At 35.8% G+C, this 24,572-nt stretch overlaps 1 protein-coding gene and 1 long non-coding RNA gene across 3 annotated transcripts; one reads left to right on the top strand and one right to left on the bottom strand.

Moving 5' to 3' along the window:
- Window positions 1–1,069: 1,069 nt before the first annotated feature.
- LOC148870339 (ubiquitin-like protein 5) lies at window positions 1,070–12,097 on the bottom strand. The gene is made up of 2 exons (XM_088967535.1): window positions 11,719–12,097; window positions 1,070–1,250 (listed from the first exon to the last, which is right to left on the bottom strand). Exon 1 carries the CDS (start codon window positions 11,938–11,940, stop codon window positions 11,719–11,721), a length of 222 nt encoding a protein of 73 aa, XP_088823661.1. The 5' UTR covers window positions 11,941–12,097; the 3' UTR covers window positions 1,070–1,250.
- Window positions 12,098–22,761: 10,664 nt separating this feature from the next.
- LOC148870338 (uncharacterized) lies at window positions 22,762–24,437 on the top strand. 2 transcript variants are annotated; one of them, XR_016106500.1, is made up of 3 exons: window positions 22,762–22,936; window positions 23,399–23,557; window positions 23,884–24,437. It is a non-coding gene; the product is annotated as an uncharacterized LOC148870338 (long non-coding RNA). The 2 variants fall into 2 exon arrangements; XR_016106501.1 differs by lacking the exon at window positions 23,884–24,437 and adding an exon at window positions 23,647–23,877.
- The last annotated feature ends 135 nt before the right edge of the window (window positions 24,438–24,572 follow it).

Raw genomic sequence — 24,572 nt, 5'->3', positions numbered from 1 at the left:
AAACATGATTATCTCATTTATTGGCCAACGTAAAAAAGGGAAAGAAAATGTCTAAAAAGTTAAAAATATCAAGGTTCAAAATATCAAGTCATAAGTGTCCTTCTGTATCAGTAAAATATCAAGTCATAAGTGTCCTACTGTATCAGTAAAGACATATGCATGTGGTGCAGGTGGAATGCCATTGAAAATTTATAGCTGTAGTCATAAGCAATACTTGTTGATTGAAATGCATCTCTTAACATAACTATAAAAATGTACAAGTCCTGTGTGCTTATACCCTATTCATATTTCAACCTGTTATAATGTATCTTTTAATATAAACTATTAAAGTGTGCATTTCAACCTTAGATTTAATGTTTATACCCTATTCATATTTCAACCTTAGATTTAATGTTTTAAATCTTGAATGTACTATAACAAATAATTAAAGCATGGCATAGTGATTGATTTGTTCTCTTTCAACTTGAATTGAAGGCCAAAGTTAAATCATCTTACCTATGATTCTTATACCAAACAATTTCGGATCATAATAATTAAGGGAATTCAATGGCATATAAAGAAATCCAATTAGACATAATTAAGGAGCAGATCTGCACGATGATAACACCAGTCGCACACTGAAAACATTTTTGTGGATGACAGGGATATACTCAATGTGCAGCTGTAGATGTGCAAACACATTGTTCTGTAATCTGCAGATCTAGCTTGATCTGCTACTCACAAACTGTTCCCACATCGATACCCGCGGAACACTGATAAGGGACGTGAGAACTGAGAACTCGTTGGTAGCAGATCCAAGCCCGGCCGAAATAGCTTCGAGTCTTCGACACTTTTTTTTTCCTTTTTTTAAAATCTGACAGAAGTTAATGTACAGTGTGTTGAAAGTTCTAAAAGGTCAAAATTCTTAACAAGTGATGTACCAATGACCTGAAAATCGATACATATCATACGAAAAGCACCGTTTGGATATCAAAAACGACGTTTGCCTAGATCACCACCCTATATAAATGTCTCTGCGACACGCACACAGATGAGCAGTTCATAAATGAAGGTTGCAGAAGAGAGCATGTCACAGTTTAAACCAGATCTTTATATCGTGCATAGATATTCGGAGTCCATAAATGGAAAATAGTCCTTACATATTGAACCAAGTATCCACTTGTATCAGTTTATACATGGGACAATTAGATATCAATAGTGCTTACACTTGTTTTCCATCACCTAGTGCATCATCTCCTGTATAACTGCATCTGAAAACAAAGCAGAAAATAAGATTCCAATAGGTGATGCTCATACAGAAAGATAAATCATTATTGGGTAGGATGTGTTCCATAGCTAAAGGCAAGAAAAAAAGAAAGAAACGAAATGGAGTCTTCTTTCTGGGCCATGGGTTCAGAATGTATCCCACAAAAGAGACCATGTAAAGTTGAAATGCATACAAGCAACAGAGATATTGCTACAAAGACTGAAATCAATAGCCACAAAAAGAACTGCACTTTCAATAACAAATTAATGCCTTCTGATCAAAAGAAAAATACAAGGACCGTGGTATCTGATTTACTGCTGTAAAAAGCATATGTGAAGCATTCTACTCTTTTTCATCTGTTCGAATTTCTTCTCACAAAGTCATACTTAAGTTTAAAACCACAAATACATCACCTGTCAATGAACCCCTCTCTGCAAGAAAGTTCACATTTTTTATCAAGCATGGCATCCCATCAGAATAAAATATAAGCATCGTGCTTCTTACAAGAAACGATGGACTCTCCATTTTTGAGAATTGATGCTCTCCTTTTAAGCATCCCAAACATTTCGCTTCCTCAATCAAATTGCTTCCTACTCTTTCCCAGAAACATTGCAAGAGATATTGCTTTAGTTGAGTAGCAAGGAGCAAAATGTTACAATAGATGTTCCCTGTATAGCTTAACCATGTTAGCATGACTTTTGAACAAAAGTGGAAAGACTTTCTATTGTCATCTTCCACTTCTTCTTCTTCTTAAAAAAAATCCATCGCCTAGGCAACTAGGTGCCCCCTGTCGCCTAGCCTCACCTTGGCACCTTGAAAACTATGGACTGATTGTTGATATTTATCCTCAAATTAATGTTTTAGGCAGAAAGTAGAAACAACAGTGTGTATTGATCAACCCAGAACGTTTCAGATAGACACAGCAATGGTACCAAACACAACCTAAGCCAATGTCAGAAAACCAACTTGTTTTAACCAAGGAGACCAAATAAAACAAATGACGGGGTGTATCGGGGGTCTGACCGGTTCAGGGGGTGGAGGAGACCTAAACCAGCCCCGCTGAACCAGTTTCAGAAAAAAAAAGTAAAACAAAAAGAAATAGTATCGATACGCCCCTACCGGCGTATCGGGCATATCGATATTTTGAACCTTGCTTCTATATACTACTTTACAAATGACTTCTTTTAGTACAAAACTTTTTTTCAAGAAAAGGGGAGACAAGGGGTAAACCATAGCGAGGCATGGGTATCTTAGAATCTAATTATTTTAAAATTGACCCAAATAAAACAAAATATATGGTGGATACAAAAATAAAGAATTAAAATTCCTCAAAGCTAATCAGTTTCAACATCATAATTAAATTATAGATAAAGTTGAAGAGATTAAAGGCTGTATCACCCATGGTAACAGAGTAGATAGATAAAGCCATATATGCTTCAAAATGGCATAGATGAGAATGATAATGCAAGATGAAAGTTCTTGAAGGACAATAAAAAGGCAGACATGGAATCCCAGTTGAAGTAAATGATTTTATTTTTGGAAAATGGATAAGGTAAATTTTATTAAATAGAAGCAGAAGATACAACAAACAGATAGGTTTGCCCACTAGGCAAACACTACTACAAATACATCAGTCAAGCCACAACTGGGAACCATTGCAAATCTGGTTCAGAAATACATCAGCGAAGTCCTTGGAAACAGAGGCCCAGGAGAAAATTCTACCAATCACAGCATTGATCAGTTTTCACACATCTAGACCTGCTGAAAAACATCTTTCTATCCAAATGATCCAGATAATAGGTGGAGGGACAAGCTTGGATATAATTTAAGTAATGAAATAAGCTTTACTTGTTCATTGGCTTCAAAATGTAACCTTGGATATAGGTTGGAACAAAGGAATAGGAATTGTTGCCAACTCCACTAATGTGAGATATACCACAGATAAAGATGATAATGAAGATGGTCTCTTCCCCTATTTTCACAAGATGTGATTCAAACAACACCGATAAACTAAGCACAAAATGTTGTGCAAAATCCTTACATATGCTAACATAATCCAATAAAAGTAGAAAAACAGATCTATCAACAACAGGTTTGGAGCATCACCAACTTCAACTAATAAGCAGTTCATCATAACAGGTAAACATAGCTTATTACGAATATCAGTAAATAAACCACCATAAAAGTAGAACAGATCTACCAACAACAGGTTTGGAGCATCACCAACCTCAACTAATAAGCAGTTCATCATAACAGGTAAACATAGCTTATTAGGAATATCAGTAAATAAACCACCAAAGTATGCTGTTTACAAGATTTCCATCCTGAGCAGGTAATATTTGTAATTTGATCTGAATGGATGAAGTAATCCAAATTACGGGACAATTTTTGAAGGGTTCAAGAAGATTAAAAGTAAATTGTGGCAACAAGTATAATAATAAAATTTGTGGTTGAAAAGCAAAACCCTAGCAATATTTGACAGATAAATATGAGAAAGTCTAAAAACCAAGAGGGACAGACATTGCCTGAAGTTGAAGGGAACAGAGTTAAAGAGGGAGGTGAGATGACAACAGAAAAAATCTGTGAGAAGAATGTGGTCCTGAAGGCTGAAACTACTGGTTGACTGAATGTCAACGTAAACTTGCACCAAATAATAATAATAATAATAATAATAATAATAATAATAATAATGATCATACCTGCAGTGCCCATTGCCATGAACTGTTGTCTTCAAACTTCAAGCTTGGTAGAACATTTCCAAGAGTTTGATAGGCTATCCAAAATAATCCTCTATCTGGTAATTTTTAACAAAATTGCTCCTTGCACTTTAAGGCTCTTTCTATGTAGACTAATAGTCTTGCAAGATTTTGCAAGTTTTCTATTCTCTCTCAATGGTGCTTGTACTTGCTCTAGTACTAGACTAGAGAGGCTAGAGCCCAGTCTCCCTTTTTGACAATCTCCTCTTTCTCAAAGAAAATTCAGTGATAGGAGTAAGAATGAAGGAGATTCTCCACTCTTAGAAGAATGCCAAAAAGGAGAGACCCTATCCATCTATTTTGTAGGTTGTCCCCCTCCCCCCATCAAGGAACCTCCTCTACAATAGCCTATGAGAACCAAACACATCCCCCATTTTGCTCAACCACTCCCCATTCTCTCTTATCCTTATCCTCCAAAATTGAATTTTAAATTTGAAGTTAGATAATGACAAGGAGGCTAAAATTCTAGGGCCTTATAACTTTGACTCAACCAAAATGGTAGTCCTTAAGTGAGAAATCCCAATGACCACAACGATGGGCCATAACTTTATGGGTCCCACACTCTAACAATCTCCCACTTGGCCCAAGTGTGGTCAATAGTGGAAGGATGTAGCTTCATCAGCTCATGGTGACTCTCAAAACTCACTTAGGTAATTACTGATGTAAACTCAGATCATGGCAGCCCCTCCTAAAAGTGAAGTTTCCATCCATGCATCAGGGCATTTACACTCGTAACCCTTAGTACAGTGGATTATATACACCGGTCCTAGATGTGTTCTTGTGCTTGTCTATCATTATAATGTGCATGCATTAGGCAAGTGCGGGACTGCAAGAACTGGAAAATTAATTACTCGCATGTGTCACCATAATGAATTAATAAAAGAAGTGACAATTCCCATGTTTTTAACGTGTCATGTAAACACATTAAGGGGCACCCCCTTGGTCATCAAATCAGCTATCATGAGTTCAGTTCTTATATGCTTGATGATGATTTTTTATCTTGCACTCTGTCCCTCACTAATAAGCACTTTAAGTCAACGTACTTACTTTGACTACTACTCTTGTTGTTATTCGAAAAGAACACAGCTGCAGAATTGTCATAGAACAACTTTATTGGCTTATCCACATAGTCAAGCACTAAGGCGCCGAGTCCTATGATAAAATTCTTCAGCCAAATTGCATGTGTCATGGCATCATGACATCCTATGAATTATGCTTCCATAGTAGAGGATGCTCTAAGCTTTTTCTTAGTAATTTTCCACGACACGGCTCCTCCTGCAAGCAGAAAAAACATATCCTGATGTTGAGGCTTTGCTATCGGGGCACCCAGCAAAATATTAGTCTGTACAACCCAACAGCTCTAGCTTGTCTACTTTTCTATAAGTAAGCAAATAGTCCTTAGTTCCTTGTAAATATCTAAATACCTTTTTGGCTGCTCTCCAGTGTTCTCTACCTGGATTACTTTGAAACCTGCCCAACACTCCCACTGCGAAAGCAATATCTGCCCTTGTGCATACAAGAGGCTCCCAACTGGAGATGCATAAGGAACTTTCTCCATGTCTTTCTTTTCATATTGGGTTTGTGGGCAGCTATTCATGTAGCATGTCTCCTTTATTAATGGGTACTACACTCAGCGTGCAACTCTCCATATCGAACCTCTACAAGATCTTGTTTATGTCTGCCCTCTAGGATAACCCCAGTGTCTTGCGGGCTCTGTCTCTATGGATCCCAATGCCCAAGACGTAGGATGCTTCTCCCACGTCTTTCATGTCAAATTGTTTGGTAAGGAATTCTTTCATTTGATTAAGCAAGCCAATATTCCCGTTAGCTATAAGTATATCATCTACATATAACACCAACAAAACAAAGCTGCTCCGACTAACCTTAAATTATATACACTAGTCAACAACGTTTTCTTTAAATCCAAATGGTGTAATAACGTTGTGGAATTTGAAATACCATTGACAGGAAGCTTGCTTCAAGCCATATAATGACTTGTTTAATCTACACACCAAATGTCCATTTCCTTTAGCTATGAAACCCTCTGGTTGATCCATGTATATCTCCTCTTCAAGATCCCCATTCAAAAAAGCTATTTTTACGTCCATCAGATGTAGCTCCATATCATAGTGCACCACTGAAGACATTATCCTTCGTAATGAATCCTTCGTTGAAACTGGAGAGAAGGCTTCATTATAATCCACTCCTTTCTCTATGTTATATCCTTTTGCCACCAATCTGGCTTTGTACCTCTCTACTATACCAGCTGGATTCCGCTTATTTTTAAATATCCATTTATATGGAATTGCTCTTTTTTCTACTGGCAACGATACAAGCTCCCAAACTCCATTCGTGGCCATGGAGTCTAGCTCACTTTTCATGGCTTCAAGCCAAAGCACAGAGTCTGAACCATTAATGGCTTCTATAAAGTTTAGTGGGTCACTTTGACGCCTATGTCATAATCTATTTCTTGGAAATACACAAAGTCCGGAGATGTGGTGCTTCTTCCTTATTCTAGAAGATCTACGAGGAGGTACTAGCCCTTCAAGTTCAGAAATGCTTTCTTGAACCTCATTAGTAGCCTCAACTATTTGATCATTTTCGATGGTCTCAGAATAATTGGGGAGTTGTTGTTCCATTTCTCGTACAAGTAAAACATAATTTGTATATGCAACAACACTTTGCCCACTTGGTTGAGCTTTAGGGAGCTCTCTCCCACTTTCTTCATAATCCTCTAAAAATTAGCATTCCTAATCCTCTCTCTACCACCCAATGGCTTCTATAAAGTTTAGTGGGTCACTTTGACGCCTATGTCATAATCTATTTCTTGGAAATACACAAAGTCCGGAGATGTGGTGCTTCTTCCTTATTCTAGAAGATCTACGAGGAGGTACTAGCCCTTCAAGTTCAGAAATGCTTTCTTGAACCTCATTAGTAGCCTCAACTATTTGATCATTTTCGATGGTCTCAGAATAATTGGGGAGTTGTTGTTCCATTTCTCGTACAAGTAAAACATAATTTGTATATGCAACAACACTTTGCCCACTTGGTTGAGCTTTAGGGAGCTCTCTCCCACTTTCTTCATAATCCTCTAAAAATTAGCATTCCTAATCCTCTCTCTACCACCCTTAAGGGATTATTAGGACAGTAAAACCTATATCCTTTTGACTTTTCTGCATATTCTATGAAATATTCACTTATGGTTCTTGACTCAAGTTTCCCTAACTGTGGGTTATATACCCTTGCTTCAACTTTACAGCCCCAAATGTATAAATGGTTTTAGTTGGGTTTCTTTCCAACCCACAGTTCAAAAGGTGTCTTAAGAATTGCTTTTGTTGGAACCTATTCAATATGTACACTGCAATTTTAAGGGCTTCCCCCCACAAATTTTGTGGTAGAGAGGAGTTACACATCACACTCCTCACCATGTCCATAAGTGTTCTATTTCTCCTTTCTGCCACACCATTCTGATCAGGAGAACCTGGCATGGTGTATCACGCGACAATACCGTGTTCTCAAAGAAACAGAGTGAAGGCCCCCAAATTTTGACCAGCTTCTATGTACCCACCATAATAATCCCAACCTCTATTAGACCTTATGATTTTAATGGTCTTTCATGTTTGTTTCTTTACCTCTGCTTTAGATACATTAAATGCCTCTAGGGCTTCTGATTTTTCACACAGTAGATAAAGATACATATATCTAGAGTGATCATCGATAAAGGTGATGAAATATCTTTGGCCACCCAAGCAGGTTGTAGCTTGGGGTCCACAAATTTTTGTATGGATAAAGTCTAAAATCACACTACTTCTTGTAGCCTTCATTCCCCTCTTGGTAGTTTGTTTTCTCTTTATACAACTTACACAAGTAGGGAACTCAGTGACCCAACCTTTTGTTCCACAAGACTAGTGAGTCCTCTTCATGATAGCTCCTTTTAATACCTGCATTGCAACTTAAGACCAATTTGGTCTCGCCCAATGAGCAGTCCAATTTATAAAGGTTGTCAACTAAGAAACCATTTCCAACTAATTTATTGGATTTAAATAGATCAAACTTTGAACCAATAAAAATTAGTTTAAAACAATCTAAAGTTAACTTGGAAATTGAAATCAAATTCTTGGAAAACCCAAGCACAAACACAATTTTGTTCAAAAATAACTCAAAACCAATGGAAAGTAATAATTGAAATGTTCCTACGGCCTTCACTTCAAGGTGATCTCCATTTCTAAGGTAAATGTGCTACTCACTTGGGCTCGATTTCTGCATCTTTAGAAATCCCTACAAGGTATTAACAACATGGATTGAAGAACCGAAGTCAATCCACCAAGAGTCTCTATGGACTTCTATCAAATGTGATCCACAAACAAGGGATAGATTTATACCTGCATTCTTTCCCTTCTGGTCTTTCTTCCTCTCCAACCATTTCTTGTAACAAGTGCAATCACTCTTGAAATGGGCCATTTTTCTTATAGAAGAAGCATGTTGGATACACTTTTCCCTTTCCCTTGGTCATTTTCTGAACTTTGCCCTATAAAGCTTCCTTTATTTTTGTCCTTAAGCACAAGATTTGTTGTTTCCACGACTCTCTTTATGTGTTGTAAGAGATCTTGAAGGGTCCATACTCTATAGGCAGAGAATTCAACTTCAACACGCAGGCCACTAGGAAAGGTTCAGCAACGGTGACGCCTAGACTACTTAACTTGTCACTTATGTCCTTCATTTCTAATATGTACTCTCTCAATGTTTTGGAATTGGAGAGCTTCATATTAAACATTTTGTTAAGAAGGCTCTGTGACACCATTTTCTCTTAGGCCTCAAATTGTCCTTTTCTATTTCAACCAGGTATTCTATTACTATCTCCTTATCGAAGACTACACCTCTAATATTTTTTGTTGATTTTGGACTTTATTACCATTTTGCTTAGCATGTTGGAGTTTTCCCAATTTCTGAGGAATTCCTTCTCTTCCTTGGTGCTCTCATCCGTGATGATAGGCTTTTCTTTAACCCATATAACTAGGTCCAAGTTTGTACAGCCTAAGGCAATAAGAAAACCCTATTTCCCTTCCTAGAAATTGTCAATGGTCATTATGATCATTGGCTCGTTAATTGGACACAATTTGTGGTTGCCTACTCTGGTTTACACTTAGATTGCTTTGGTGCACCATTGTTAGAGTGTGAGATCCATAAAGTTATGACCCATCATTGTGGTCATTGGGGTTTCTCACTTAAGGATGCCCATTTTGGTTGAATCAAAGTTACAAAGCCCTAGAATCTCTCAACCTCCTTGTCATTATCCAACTTTAAATTTAAAATTCAATTTTAGAGGATAAGAGAGTGGGGAGTGGTTGAGCAAAATGGGGGATGTGTTTGGTTCTCATAGGCTATTGTAGAGGAAGTTCCTTGATGGGAGGGAACAACCTACAAAAAATAGATAAATATGGCCCCTCCCCTTTAGCACTCCTCTAAGAGTGGAGAATTCCCTTCATTCTTACTCCTACCACCAATTTTTCTTTGGGAAAGAGGAGATTGTCATAAAGGGAGACTAAGCTCTAGCCTCTCTAGAGCCTTCAAGTGCAAGGAGCAATTTTGTTAAAGTTGCCAAATAGATGATCGTTTTGGATGGCTAATCAATCAACTCTTGGGAAACGTTCTACCAAGCTTGAAATCTAAAGATAATGGTTCACGGCAATGGGCACTGCAAGTATGATCATTATTTAGTTTATTATAATTATTTGGTCCAAGTTTACATTGATATTCAGTCAACTAATAATGCTGAAACTAGAAAGGATTAGTAATAATCGAAAGGATTCAAAGGTTTTTGAGAAGGCACCATATGCAGTTAGACAATTCAGTAGTCAAAAAAGCAGCCATAATGTTCAGGTCAAGAGTCTTTGCAAGATTGACCGGGGTTTACTTGGGGTTAGGCCCATTAAGAAGGTGAAGAAGTCAAAGAAAGCTAATAAGATAAGTAGAGGAGGTTCCTATGAAAACACTTGGAGAAGCTGAGTAACTGGTAATTTTAATTTTAGGATGGATGCTTAGTGAGTTGCGTGGTGGTGATGGAATGATGTCTTATAGTTGAAGGGCTTTGCTTAACAGGGTAAAGGTTGTGGTTTCTTTTTAGTTGAGGATGAGTTGTTTATCAGTTGTTTTCTCTGGAAAGATCATGTTTTTGAAGTTGAGTGAGGATGGGTTTTTTTCTTTTTGAAGTTGCTTAACTTCCTATATCTCTCTTTTTTCTCTTAATAAATTTTCTTTTTTATTTGCTAACAAAAAAAAACAATATGGGAAGGTCATTTGATCAACACAATACAGATATGTCCTAAAGCTGAAATATAACTGATGCATATCAACCCTGTTCCAAAGTACTTGGATAATATAATCCAGATCCATGACATGATAAAAAACAAAGCATGCAATATGAAACTCAAGATATGGCCCTATGAGTGGGATAGAACAGGATTCAACAAAGCCGCTCAAAACTGTGATAAGGCAAGTGGTACTGTAGGATTTTGATGATTGAGAAACATCTCTCCTTAGTTTCAACTTCCAAGATGCCGCCCAACTTCTGAAGTATGAATAAAGGTTATAGACAGTTTTTGCATGGACATGGACACATATCCAAGAATCAAAATTCAACTTGTGCCCTGGAGTCTGACTCGACAAGAAGAAACAAGGACCCCTTGGCACATCTCTAGAAAAGTGTAAACTACTAAAATAGTCCTTTTTTTTTACTTTTAACATTATAAGCTTATAGAAAAATGTCTAAAAGATTATCTTTATTACTTAGTAACATTTTGTAGAACATGGGTATCCGTGATAAACATTAACCATTCATTTATGTTGAATAGGAAAGGATAAAGGGGAAAATATTAGATAGAAATGCCCTTCAAGAATCCATGGAGTTTCAGAATCTAATGTGTGCAGATACAGACACTTCATCCATTTAGGAGAGTCCACGCAACACTGATTATAAAACATGAAAGATGGTATTCCCAGGGCTCCTCTAGTATCGTCTTGATATTTAACTAGCAGATTTGGTTAGCAATAGCATGCATAAATTCAAGTACCAAATAGAACCCCCTACCTTCGTGGAAGGGGATTAATGGTCAGGATATTGGTTTCACAAAACAAGCTTTGAACCACGGTGTCTGTGGTGCAACTCTGAGAGGTTTTAGCAACTAAGCTGACTGGAACTGGAATATCTGTGCATTTCTACCTCTTGTTACTTCTACCTTTTTTATGGTAAATAGAATTTCATTCCACACAGAAATACGAGAAGACACATTTGTGCAAATTATAATTCACAGTTTTAATTCTCACTATCCTATATATTAGTGCAACTCAAGAGATACCAAATATTAGAAACCAGGACCGATTGATTCTTAGAGCCTCTTCGAGAGGCCTCGTGAAATTAAAAGCTAAAAAAGAAAACAAAAGCTAAAATATACTAAAGAAAACATGAAATGATCAAATTGTTTAGAACGGTAGAACCCAGTTCGTATTTGTGATCTTCGTTCAAATGAGAATAGACCAAAAGAAGAGTCCAATTTTATACAAATTCATTATATGCGCGCGGCTTTTGCAAAGCCCCTATATAAGTATTGAGGAACATCACAAAAAAGAAATAAAGAAAAGATATATGATTTCGCCTTTCTAACATATAGGGAACTAAATGATTTTGTTAGAGTAACTGCTAGAATGAAACAAAGATACCTAGCTATAATAGAGTTCGAGACCCATCCCGTCGTGGATCTCGTAGTCCTTGAGGGTGATGTGATCCTTGTAGATGGTGTACCATTTCTGAATCCGTATCTTCTCGGCTCTTGTCCCCGTCTGCGCAGCGACGAGCTTCTTGAGATCGCCGATCGTGTCATCCTCGTTGCACTTCACCCTCACTTTCTTACCCAATCGATCGTTCAATACAACTTCAATCATCTTGTCTTGGCTTCTTCCTGTCTCCGACTCTGCAGTTGGCGTCGGATGAAAACCCTAATCCTCGACTTTCCCACCCACGCAGAGCAAACCGGAAGATATTTCTATACTTCCTTTTCTTACCCTCCAGCTGCAGGCGCTAATTTGACTTGTTCCAATTTCCAAAGAGTAAAGATTACGCGGCTAGCTTTTTTTATACTTTCTTCTTTTCAACCGCTTTTGTCTTCATGGACTTGGATTCGGATCCAGATTGGGTGGTTATCCATGCCCCGTAAAAAGCATTGTCTTCTTCACCCGTTTTGAGCTACACAGATCGCTCAACTGGACGATCACAATAGCAAAACATAATGCTATCTCTAGTGAAACAGCCAGTTTTTCACAGTATTTTTCTTTCAAAGAGACCCAAATTTTGGGTTATCCAATATTTTCATCAAAAACGTCTCAAATATGAAGTGTTCTTCACTGTTTTGTTAAACTACAGGATCGTTTTTCACAGAGATTTGGCAGCCAAAGAGACCGAAAGACTGGTTTGGCCATTATTTGCATAAAAAATCACAGAGAACTTGGTGTGAAGACACAGAATAATCACATTTATAAATAAATAGAAGTTAGTAGAGGTAGATCAGGCTATGTGAAGGCATAAAAAAACATAAAGAAAAAAAAGTAGGAATACAACAAAACACACTGCAAGCAAATTAAGTAAAAATAAATAAAATAATATTTAGTATATAATAAGTACAAAAACAGAATAATGAAGATAGTTAAATCATTGAATATATATATATTATCCGGTGTTATCACCATTAATAACTTTTCCCTGACTCTTGTTTTAAAGTGCTGGTTGTGAGATTTGATTTCGAGTCAAATCAGCTAACACGCATTGGTTGGCTCCTCAAAACCTAAAATATCTGCCACTGATCAGTGGAAGTTAATTAAAGCTCTCCCTCAGGACCTTTGTTTGTTAGCCAGCCTGTTACTCGGTTGCCTTCTCTGTGATGTGGATGTTGCACATCACCCCCTGCTCTTGCCTTTTCTACAGGCTTACTACATCGTTCACCTAAGTAATAAAATAGATTTTGGCCCCAAATCATTCAGACTTGAAAATATGTGGGGAAGTAGAGAGGACCTAAACCAGATAATTGGGGAAGCTTGGAACCAAAGAGATAGTGGGTCCAAAAGCCATCAAATTTTAAACAAAACAAATAGTACATTAATCCAGAAATAAGGAAATGGAACAAATTAAATTTTGGAAATATACAGAAAAAAAAAAAGAAAAATCTAGTGGAGCAAATTAAGATAGCTCAAGAGAAGGTTTTGGAAAATCCTAGGAGAGACATTATTCATAGAGAACGAGCATTATAAAAACAACTGAACAAAATACTACAAACGAAATTTGAGTGGCTAAAGTATGGGGACAAAAACACAAGTTCTTTTACACTTCTACTCTAATTAAAAGGAGCAGAAATAGAAAGAACTATATTGAAGGTACGAGGAGATAAAGGATCTATTCATTACCAAGTTTATATGGAGAGGTTCAACATAGGCCAATCAAATAACATGGAGTTTTGCCTCAATGGTTTGACAAGAGTATCATATGAGAGGAAAAAGGAACTTCTAACCAGACAGGTAACTTCAAAGGAAATATGGAGTGCAATTCAATCTATGGGTGACTCCACTCCCCTAGCCTTGATGGTTCAAATGCGTATTTTTAAAAAACAAATACAAGGTAATCATTGGAAAGTAAGTAGAGGACATAGTTAAGCTTTTTTCCACTCAAGGAATTTGACCAGAGGCATTAACAAAACATTCATAGCCCTCATACCAAAAACTAATAACCCCGACACGGTCGATAAATTTCGATCGATTAATCTTTGCAACACACTATATAAAATAATAGCAAAAACCTTGGTCAATAGATTAAAACCGTTTATTGGAGACATCAAAGCCCCCTTCCAAAGTGCCTTTGCATCTGGAAGACAAATTACTGACAACATGTTGATTGCACATGAGATGACGAACACAATGAAAAAAAAGAAAAGAAAAAGAGGTCTCATGGCATGCAAAATAGATATAGAGAAAGCATACGATAAATTAGAATGGACATTTATAGAAAAAGTGCTCAAAAAAATGGGGCTTCATATTAAATGGGTAAACTGGATTATGCAATGTATATCTACAGTATCTTGTCAAATTCTCATTAATGGATCACCAACAAAATCATCCAAATCGGGTAGGGGGACCCCTTCCCACCCTACATATTTGTTCATTGCAATGAGGTGCTCTATAACAAGATTTGTTCAAATGAAACCAAAAGGGATTGCCTAGGCTTCAAAGGCTTTGAGAAATGGGCCTAATAGCCCTTTTCTCTAATTTGTTGATAACGGCATCATTTTTGCAAAAGTAAATCTCAACAATACTGCAAGAATCAAGGAGATCATGGGTCTGTATGCAAATGCATCTGGACAATGCGCCAACTTTGCAAAATCCACTATCTTTTTCTCCCCTAACATGCATAGTAGAATTATTGACATCTAAAATCTTAAAAATCCCAATAGAAAATAAAAAGGAAGAATACTTGGGAGCTCCTGTCATAGAAGGAAGAGTGATAAGGAAGACACCTTCAAGAAGGTGGAGGAAAATATAGATAAAAAACTTGCAGGGTGGAAGAAAAATGCCCTATTGATAGCAGGCAGAGCTACATTACTAAAGGCTTCTATTAATATGATGCCACAATTCTTGATGAGAGTTTTCAAACTCCCAAGAATTATGATAGCATATATTGAGAAAAAACAAAAAAGCTTTCTTTGAAATCGGGGTAGAAAGAGAGGAGTGAACCTAGTTAAGTAGGAAACTATATGTAAAATGAAAAAGAATGGAGGATGGGTTTAAGAAACTTAAAATGGGTTAATGAAGTAAGAATTGCCAAACTGGGGTGCAAAATACTTACTCGCCTAGAGAACTTATGGGTGAAATTAATAAAGGATAAATACATTAAAAACCAGGACTTTTGACAAATTAAACCAAAGAAATCAATTTCTTAGGCTTCGAGGAGCATTCTCCAATTTAGAGAGGTCCTTAAAAAAGGAGTTGATTGGAAACTAAGAAATGGGAAATCTATAAATTTCTAGACAGATGTGTGGATGGGTGATAAAGCCCTAGAAAATGAAGACATATCCTCAAATGGATCAGCATTAATGCAAAGTTAATGAGTTCATCAATGACTCAAAGACATGGAATCAAGAAAAGATTATTGATAAAGTCAGCCCTCAACAATGAGACCAAATCTGTGCTACCCCTATTTTATCGAGGGATGAAGATGATAGAGTGATCTGGAAGCACAACCCTAATCATGAATACTCCATATAATCAGCCTGCTCCTTATCTGGAAGGAAATTCAAATGCCAATGACAGAATCAAGAGACTTGGTAAAATTTGAAAATTAAAAAGCCCTACAAAATTACACTATTTCCTATACTTAGTGTTGAATAACAAACTTCTGACAAAACAATAGAATTTAGGACTAACTGATGTAGCGGATTGCCCTTTTGTGGAAATGAAGAAGACCTAAAACATCTCCTCCACAATTGTGTTAAGGTGAGGCAAATCTGGTTAAAATTTTGTGACACTATACCCATACCCTCTATAAATGGGACCGTGAAGAGTACATAAGTAGTCGTCATCCTATCTCACTGTATAAACCAAGAGGAAGTGATGAAAGTTTAATTAAATGGAACTATCCTATCAATGGATTAATGAAAAATAATGTTGACGCATCCAGAAATCCAGATGGTAGTTGCACAATAGGGACCATTCTAAGAGACAGATGGGGTCAAGCTCTATGGGTATGTTGTAAGGATATAGGAGTTTCCTCAATTAATGAGGCTGAGGCTTAGGTAGCCCTTGAAACCCATAAAGTTGCAGCTTTCCTCGATACAAATTCATTATAGAAGGAAATTCACTTGTTATCATAGAATGTCTTCTCAATTTTTACCAAGTGTCATGCCTCCTTTTAGTTTCTCCTTTGTGTAATTTTCTTGTTTCGGTGTTTTTGTTTAAAAAAAAAAAAGAATCCCCTATAATAATGTTATCAACTTCTAAAGCCCTTAGTTTCCTATAGCTGCTCTCATCTCTGTTGTGGTAATGGTGGATAATCCACATGTATCAGCACCTCACCTCCCCTCTATGGTTACGAATAATATATTAGTTGACAGTGTTGAATTTTGATGCATCAAACTTTATTTTCAACTCTCCAAGTTTTGGTAGTGGCCAATTAACCCATATGCCTAGTTTTTCATGCATCTCCTCAATTAGGCCCAGCATCCTTTTGGCTTCGATATATTCTCTACATCTTCTAAGATGTTAGGAGAGCTATAATTTTTATTTTTAGAGATCTTTTCGTTTATGCATTTCTATAAGTACCACATGATATAGGTTATAGGCTGCATTTGGCATTCCCTAAATTTTTAACAGTAAAAAGGAGATAAGTCCTTAAAATAAGGAATGGCAAATACAGCCATAGTCTATTTTCTCCCACGCCATATTATTTGCTTCTCTAAGGTGATCTGCCTTGTGAACTTCATTCCACCATTCTAAAGACATTTTGGTGTCTATTCTGATCTGGGCATTGATATTATCCCCAGTCGTTCCCCAGACTTGTCTTGCTATTTCGCACTTAATAAGTAAGGATGTGCATTAAATCCTCAGCTTTTCCACAAACTTGGCAATCGAGATCAATGTTAAAACCCTTGTCACATAATTTATCCTTAGTGGGTAGTTTGTCCCTCAGCTCGTGACTAACCAAAGAAATAGCTTTATCATTGTTATTTGTATGCCACTTGGGTCTTCCTCCTTTTTGAGCATCTCATAGGCAGACTAGACTGTCGGTTCCCCACTAGGATTGGCTCCCCATACTATCTCATCCTCCCTATCCTCCAAAGGTAGCAATGTAGCACTATCGATTCGATTCTATGTATCACTTCCTCAAGGAATAACTGTCTCATTTGAATCTGATCCCAGTTTTTTGTTTTTTGTTTCATTAGAAATTATTTCCCTTACTGTTGAAATCTTCTCCCTTGCAAACTTGTTTTGTGTGTTAATTATAGTTTCCAATGGGTGATATTTGTCTTTCCATAACTTGCACCTCCTACCTTTTCCTATTTGGCGCATCATACTTTTTTTTCCAAATTCTCTATCTGCTTGCAAAATCCTCTCTCGACCCAGGAGCATATCTTTGCCTTTGCTTAAAGGAATTCCTTAATTTTTATGTATTTACTTTTCACTACCTCTACCCTATCAGGTCATGCCGTCTATGGCCTGACACGATTTTGGTCCGGCCCAATACGACAACACACAGGCCGTGTATATATATATATTATTTCATTTTATTCCATATATAAACAATTGTATACATCAAAATTCATATAAAATAAATTTTTAAGTTCATTTTTCATTTTTATGTTTATTTTGTTAATTTATTTTAATTTTTTATTATTTTTTCAATTAAAAAAAAAAACCTTCATGGCTTGGCCCAGGCCCGTGCCATGGATCGCACCGGGCCAGACCTCTGAAGTATCCCATAGCAAGCACGACCCGGCCTGATCCGTGGGCCGATTTACAGCTCTACTCTACCCACAAGGACTTGTCATCTCGTATAATCCTCTATCCTAACTTCATTAAATAGGCATTATTACTATGTTCCAAATTTCTTACCCCAAGACCACCATTTCCTTTATCAATCAATTGCTTGGTAAATTGGAAAATTCTCATTTGATATTGATTAGTGTTCCCAATTAATGCCTTTAGTAAGGCCAATCCTCCCCCTCTTGATAGAGTTTTACCTGTCCATCCTTCTAACTTTTTCTTAACTTTTCGTAAACAATCTTAGAAAGTTGCCTTACTCATCCTTTCTTTTATTATTGGAGCTCCTAGATACTTTCCCCTATCTCTTTTTCAGGAATTTTGACTATCTTCGAAACGATCTTTCTCAATTTCCTGAGTAAGTTTTTTGAGAAATACATTTCTGATTTTCTGTAATTAGGAAGTTGGCCGAAGGCCTTAACATAACTTCCTAATATGCTCATGATCATTAGGGTGGCTTCAACGAAAGCTTTTGAGAAGATTAAACAATCATCTACAAACTGTAAAAAGAGTTGGGACTATTCATAGAAACCTGTATTCCGAGGTCAAATTTGTCTCTCCATGTTTCTCTCATGATTTACCCTGTCAAGGCTTCATTGCATAAAACAAAGATATAAGGAAAGATGGAGTCTCCCAATCTAATCCCTCTAGAGGGAGTAAATCTTTCTCCTAGGGATCCACTAATTAAAACTTGATAGCTCACAGATGTAATGCATTCTATCACTAAATCCACCCATTTTTTATTTATGCCAAATTTCTCCAAGGTTTTCCTTATATATATGTCCATTTCAGCCTATCAAAGGCTTTTTCCATATCTATTTTGTACCCATATTCATTTTCTTTATATCTCATAGTGTGTAATATCTCATGAGCCACTAGAATGCTATCAATTATTTGCTTGCCAGAGACAAATGTTGATTGATATTGGGATACCATTTTTCTTTAGTATTTCTTGATTATATTCACCAGAATTTTTGCAATTATTTTATATATGATATTACATAAACTTATGAGTTTGAAATGCTCGGCTTTTTCAGGGTTTCCATTTTTGGGAATGAGGGTAATAAAGGAATTACCTAGTTGTCTTTTCATTTTTCATAAATGAAAAAAAAAAACATGTAATTTCATAAAAACCTACAGTTACTTCTATTCCATCTTTGTTCCATTAATGGATCTCCAAATTTATAAAAGTACCCTTATTATAAATTAAACTGTTAGATTTGCCCTTCTAGACTTTACTAGATATAATATTTTTATAGGATAAAATTACTTTTATTCTTTTCAATTTGACTCAAGAAATTTTTTAATTAAAAGTGAAAAAGTTCTTTTGGAGGTGTTTTAACAATTTTTTTTTTCTGAATTGATAGATATAAGGGTAAAATGAGTACTTTTAAAAAATTAATGCATTAGGCCAATGTTTCTGTCTATGACATTAACAAAAGGGAGGTAATTATAGGTTTTTTCAATACTACAAGGGAGGTTTTTGTAAAAGTGAAACCTCAAGGGAGGTTTTTATGATTCTCAGAAGCCTCAAGGAAAATTTTTATGTTCTACCTTTTATTTTTTTCAACTTTGGCATGAATTTTGATCAATTTGCTATTTTTATCCCTTTTATTTTTCAATCTGTTTGAATCAATTCCTAAGATTCAAACAGAAGATTTGTCATGGTTTGAAACTGAATTTGAATCCTAAACGCAGGGGAGGAGCCAAGGGGGATCCCCCCGGGCCCAAAATCCCACTTATACCATGTATATTTTCCCCCTCCCCCTACTCCATACTCCAATGGTTCCCCTCCCCAATCCCTTGTGTATACACTTTATTCCAGTAACAACAGTCCGAATTTTCTATTATCTCCATTCTGTTAACCTTCCTATTAACTCAATGACTTGGTGACAGTTGTTCCATCTTCGTGTGATCTTATTATTTAGGTGAGGCATATCCCCCTCCCCCATTCTAGTGCTGCTGAACAGCACCACCATCCTCCCCATCAATTCCTTTTTCTCTTGGTTCTGTTCATAGTTCATAATAGAAACCTCAACCCTATTTAACTATTCTCTCTCTCTTACACACACTCAGTAAATCATATAATCATTCTTGTTGATTCATTTAAACAGTGCTAAATGGGTAGGAGTTTTTATTATTGGCATTCAGCTAGTCTCCTAATTCATTCCTCATCATTTAATATTCAACTAATTTAATAGGACGTTAAGAACCCAGATACCAAAAAAAATGAAAAAACAAAAGGACCCATTAGTATAATGGTTAAAGCTTGTTGGGGACGAAAGTAAAACCAATTGTAAATTAGTCAAGGTGATTCTTCACAACTCTGCCAGGGATCATTTTCTGGTTTGTTTGAATGCACTACCTCTGCTATTTTTGCTTTGCAACCAATCCAGATTGAACCCCCAAGTGTTCTTTCACAATGACTGCCGAACAAAGTAGTTGTGATTTGCTATTGCTTCATTGCCTCTGGTTTTTTAGTGAATCCAAACAGAACCCCTAACTCACATTGACATCCAAAGGGTACAAATTTTTTAGAAAGAAGAAAAATTTTATCGAAAAAAATGGTCTGCCTACAAAATTTGTCAATCGTGCTTCCTTTTGATTTAAGAGAGAAGGATGAGCTTACCCGCTTTGTTGCCTATTTAGGGTTTAACTTTCAGCCAAAGTTCTGCAACATAGAAAAGGAAAACGACACAAGGGAGGGATGTCAAACAAACATGGGACAGATCCCACCATGTCATTGAGTTAGTAAGAAGGGTAGTAGAATGTGGTGAGTAGGAAATCTGGACTCAAAAGCCAAGCTTCAATTCCACTGTAATCCAGACTCTAGTCATTTATATCTATACTACTTTAAAAAGTAAGAATAGCCTCAAGAAAATTTCTAGAATTTTGTGATGACAAAACTTACCCTCTATATTTAAATTTATTGATAAAAAATGAGGGCAAATAGGATAATTAGTTATTGATAATAAATTAGTTGAAAAGAGTTAGTTTTAAGATATTCAATACATTCTATTATCTCTCATTAAATCCAACATTCAAGGTATTAATTTGCATTCACCTTCATTGAATCGTATATTTAAGGCTTCTTTGTTTTCTTCTCATCATTAAATTCTATAATTAAATACGTACATAATAAATTAACAATTTCAATGTCATAAAAACTTATCTATATTATAAAGAGAATAGAGGGGGAGGCGAGGACCCTCTCACCATAGGCCTCTCCATTCTTAGTACTTGCACGTGTGCGGTTTTAAATGCTTTAATCGGTAAGTTTTCTCATTTATTCCACTTCCTTTTGCCTTGCCCCACTTTTCATTGAAGTCCACATTCCCGTTTTGGTATAGGCTCTTCTTTTTTTCCCTTTTTTTTTCTTGAGGTTAGTTTTTCGATTTTGATACATGGTATGCTTTGTATTACCAATGGTTTCATAGTAACTTTAAGAAATCTCTAAGAGATTGATTCTTCCTCCTATTAGTAATAGTAGAATACTGAGTTTTAATCTCTAAGGGTCGGTTCAATTTCATTAGGCTCTTACTGAGTTTTAAAAGCTCTAAATTAATTTAAAATTAATGGTTGCATGCATATACACCTTTGTACATTCACCGTTACGGAACATAGTTTACCTATTAACATCATATCTTTCACTCAAGCCATCTATGGAGCTAAAGTCATTTGCTCAACTCACATATATTTTTCTCTGAAAGTATTTCTAGGCTTTTCCCAACGAATTTCTACTTTTCTAGGTTTTTTTTCCAAATTGGGTTTACATTTCTTGAAAGCCTAGAGATAAGGTCATTTGTTCAACTTAGGTATATTTTTAATTTTACTTTTCTGGGCTTCTACCAATGCATTTCTAATTTTATGAGATTTTTTTCAGACCCAATTTTTCCCATTATTTGTAGGCTTTTATATTTTTTGGGCCTCTGACAACATCTTTTCTATATTTTCTGGGTTTTTTTGGTAAACATGTTCTTAATTTTCTATCAGCACATTTCTAATTTGCTTAAATAGTTGCTAATTTTCTCCCATTACTTGCAAGTTGTCGGTTTATGTTTCTTGGGATTTACTTAAGAAGTATCCTCTACCCTCATTAAAGAGTAAACCAACAATTCCAAGTACTTTTCTAAACTCCATTTAGAACTTTTCTAGATATTTTTTCACACTTGGTTTTTGTGTGCATTTGTACTTTTGAAATGGAATTTTTAGCATTTTCATTGAATACATGTTGAGAAAAGCATTTTGTATGGATATGTACTTTTCTAAACTCCATTTTAGCATTTTTAGACTGTCTTACCACTTTTCTAAACTTTGAACCAAAGCCCTTCTATTTTGGTTTTCACAACCAATCAAAGTAGTTTTCTAGATGTCTTTCAAAGTTGAAAGGAACCATGAGACATCAAAGACCAACCTGTTCCTACAAACTCAGTGGGTGAACTAATATAAAGAAATCATTGCTTCTCTATTTTTCATTCTGTAGTATAAGCATATGTGGTCAATTTGTTGATTTTATCTATGACTTTATTTTCCCACTATTAATTTTCTTGAACATGTAGGTAAGATTTTAGTAATTCTCTTTGGGTTATATTTACTTGACAAAATCTTGCCTCTTACATGCAAGTGTTCTGATCCAAGATATTTAGAAGTATCAAATTTTGGAACACCCAAAGTTACTAGTTCTGATATGATATCATGTTTGCATATTTAGGGATCTATGCCCCAACTGCCTTTGAATGTGAGTCATATTCATTTATGGGTTTTTTGTTGGTATCCATGTATAATGTGCTCACTTGATGTAAACAGAATTTTCCTGTTATTTACCTAATTGGTATCTTATGGTAGAAAAGAAAAGAAAAGAAAATAGCACTCGGTTTAGGTACATTGAAAAATTATTCTATAATCCCTAGTAGTTTTTAAGGGTCTCTCACCACAAACCTCATATGCTGCTCTTTGGCCTTTCACGTTTCAAACGTGTAAGCAATCTCTACTTTTTAATACCTATTAAGGAAAATGACCATTTTTCATCAATGCTTTTTAAATGTACAAAAACACCCTTATTAAATAAGGTTAATTAATTTATACAGGCGTTATAACTTATATAGATGTTATTTTCGTCTTTTAGTGTTCTTATTGAGGTTAATGCTCAAAATAGGATTAAGTTCCTACCAATTCTTCCCTCAGCCAACTAAAAGCCAATTCATTGTTTTCTTCTTCAAATGCTTTTATTATTGTCTATTGTATTTTTACTTGATAAAACCTTTTAATTGGTTTTCAGGTTATCTCTACTTTGAACCTTGTTCAAAATCACGCTTTTGAGTTGATGAGAAATAAAGGAGGCAAAGAAAGAGATTGGAATCATGTAATTTTTTCTCTTATTTATATATTTCCGTCATCTATTTTCTTTCTTTTCAAGCATGTTTTCAGTTAACCTTGGTAGCATTTGTTTTGTTTATGCATATGTAAACATCTTTTGCAATTGCATCACCTTTGATCACCATGGTCTCTCTCTCTCTCTCTCTCTCTCTCCCCCCCCCCCCAATTATCTAAGCATGATCCCCCTCTGTTCTTATTTTGTAAAATAAATAGATGTAATTGTTTCCCTCTACAATGTTAAAAGCAAGAACTTTTAAGATTATAATTTCTGGTGTTTTACCGATCATGCAAATGGTTACTTTAATTTGGTAAGGACCCCATGTTTATTCTTCTACAAATTTTTTTTCTTATGTTTAAATAATGATCCTAACCTTTTCTCTACTTTCTTCTTTTATATACATAGATGTATGTTGAGTTGCTTTCAATCTCCATTATTGCAAATGTGTAGGTTTTTCACTATTACCAACAATATATGGATGAGGGGACTTGGGCAATCATAGATTTCCAATAGATAATTTTCATGACAATATTCAGTCCCATTTTCCTAGACACAAAGACGACCCTTTGGTTGCATTACCCAAGATATGCCTAAAGGATATACTCCAAGGTGAGATCTAATATTCCACTTATGTCAATATCGTATGTTGTTCTCATCTTTGTAATTACAAATTCAAAGAAATTTATTTTTTTTTGCAGAAATGTAAGTGGGATATAAATTCACTTTTTTTTATAAAGAAAATCCTCTGATTCTCTTGTCACGAACACAACCCAAACTTGTACTTGTAGCTTGTCAGGGACACGATCCGAAAAGTTTGACAACTTGTAGTTGAAGAAATAACTTGTAACGATCAATTGTATGCACACAAGATAGGAGAATTTTCTTTCTTTATTGTTTTTGTGGTTGTAGTAATTTGACGAAGCTTTTGATTGCAGCAACTTAAAGTCCAGAATCCTTTAGTCGACTTTGCACGAAGCTGTAACGGTTTCGAAGCTTCAATGGTTGAGGAGCCAAAATTCTGATTCTTCTTCCCTTGATCTTGGTGCAGCCTATCTCTTCTTCTTTTTTTTCAAAAGCAATAGAAGTAAAGGAAAGGAATTGGGTACCCGAAGGGGAGAAAAATATCTTTAGTTGGGCACACTTCCCAACATGCATGCAGCTATCACCATTAATCTTAAAACTTCATTTCTAACAAAATGCTTGAAAGCGGCAACATGCAGGTGTTGAAATCATTTCTCCTTTTTTTTATTTTATTTTCTATCAGAGAAGCTTCTCTTGATCACCTTTTAGAGAGAGCCAAAGGAGTGCTAGAGCTTCCTCTTGTTTTCTCCTCTATTTATCGATTCATCCTTAGTCGATGAGCGGGTCCAAAGGATTTAAATTGATTTGACCACCAATCATTGTTGCAATTTAATGTTGGTTGACATGGAACCCACAAATTGATTTGAAAGGGATTTTCTTAATTATAATTTTTTATTATTTGGGAAAATTGGTTGGTTTGAGATCTCCAATTAACAAATCGATGATCTTTGTATAAATAAGGTTGATTGGAAGATGTTTGTAAAGGTGCCACTTGTCAAGAAATTAGGGCCCACATAAGGAAGGAAATCCATTGATTGAATTA

The sequence above is a fragment of the Nelumbo lutea genome, chromosome 2 (assembly GCF_056320005.1).
Source record: "Nelumbo lutea isolate HS-2025 chromosome 2, American lotus-T2T, whole genome shotgun sequence".
NCBI classification, from domain to species: Eukaryota; Viridiplantae; Streptophyta; class Magnoliopsida; order Proteales; family Nelumbonaceae; genus Nelumbo; species Nelumbo lutea.
The sequence above is the reverse complement of the archived record's forward strand: the minus strand, read 5'-3'. Positions and strand labels throughout refer to the sequence as shown.

Bases quoted from the DNA above. Each gene is read 5' to 3' on its own strand.
- LOC148870339 (XM_088967535.1), bottom strand. From the start codon at position 11,940: ATGATTGAAGTTGTATTGAACGATCGATTGGGTAAGAAAGTGAGGGTG.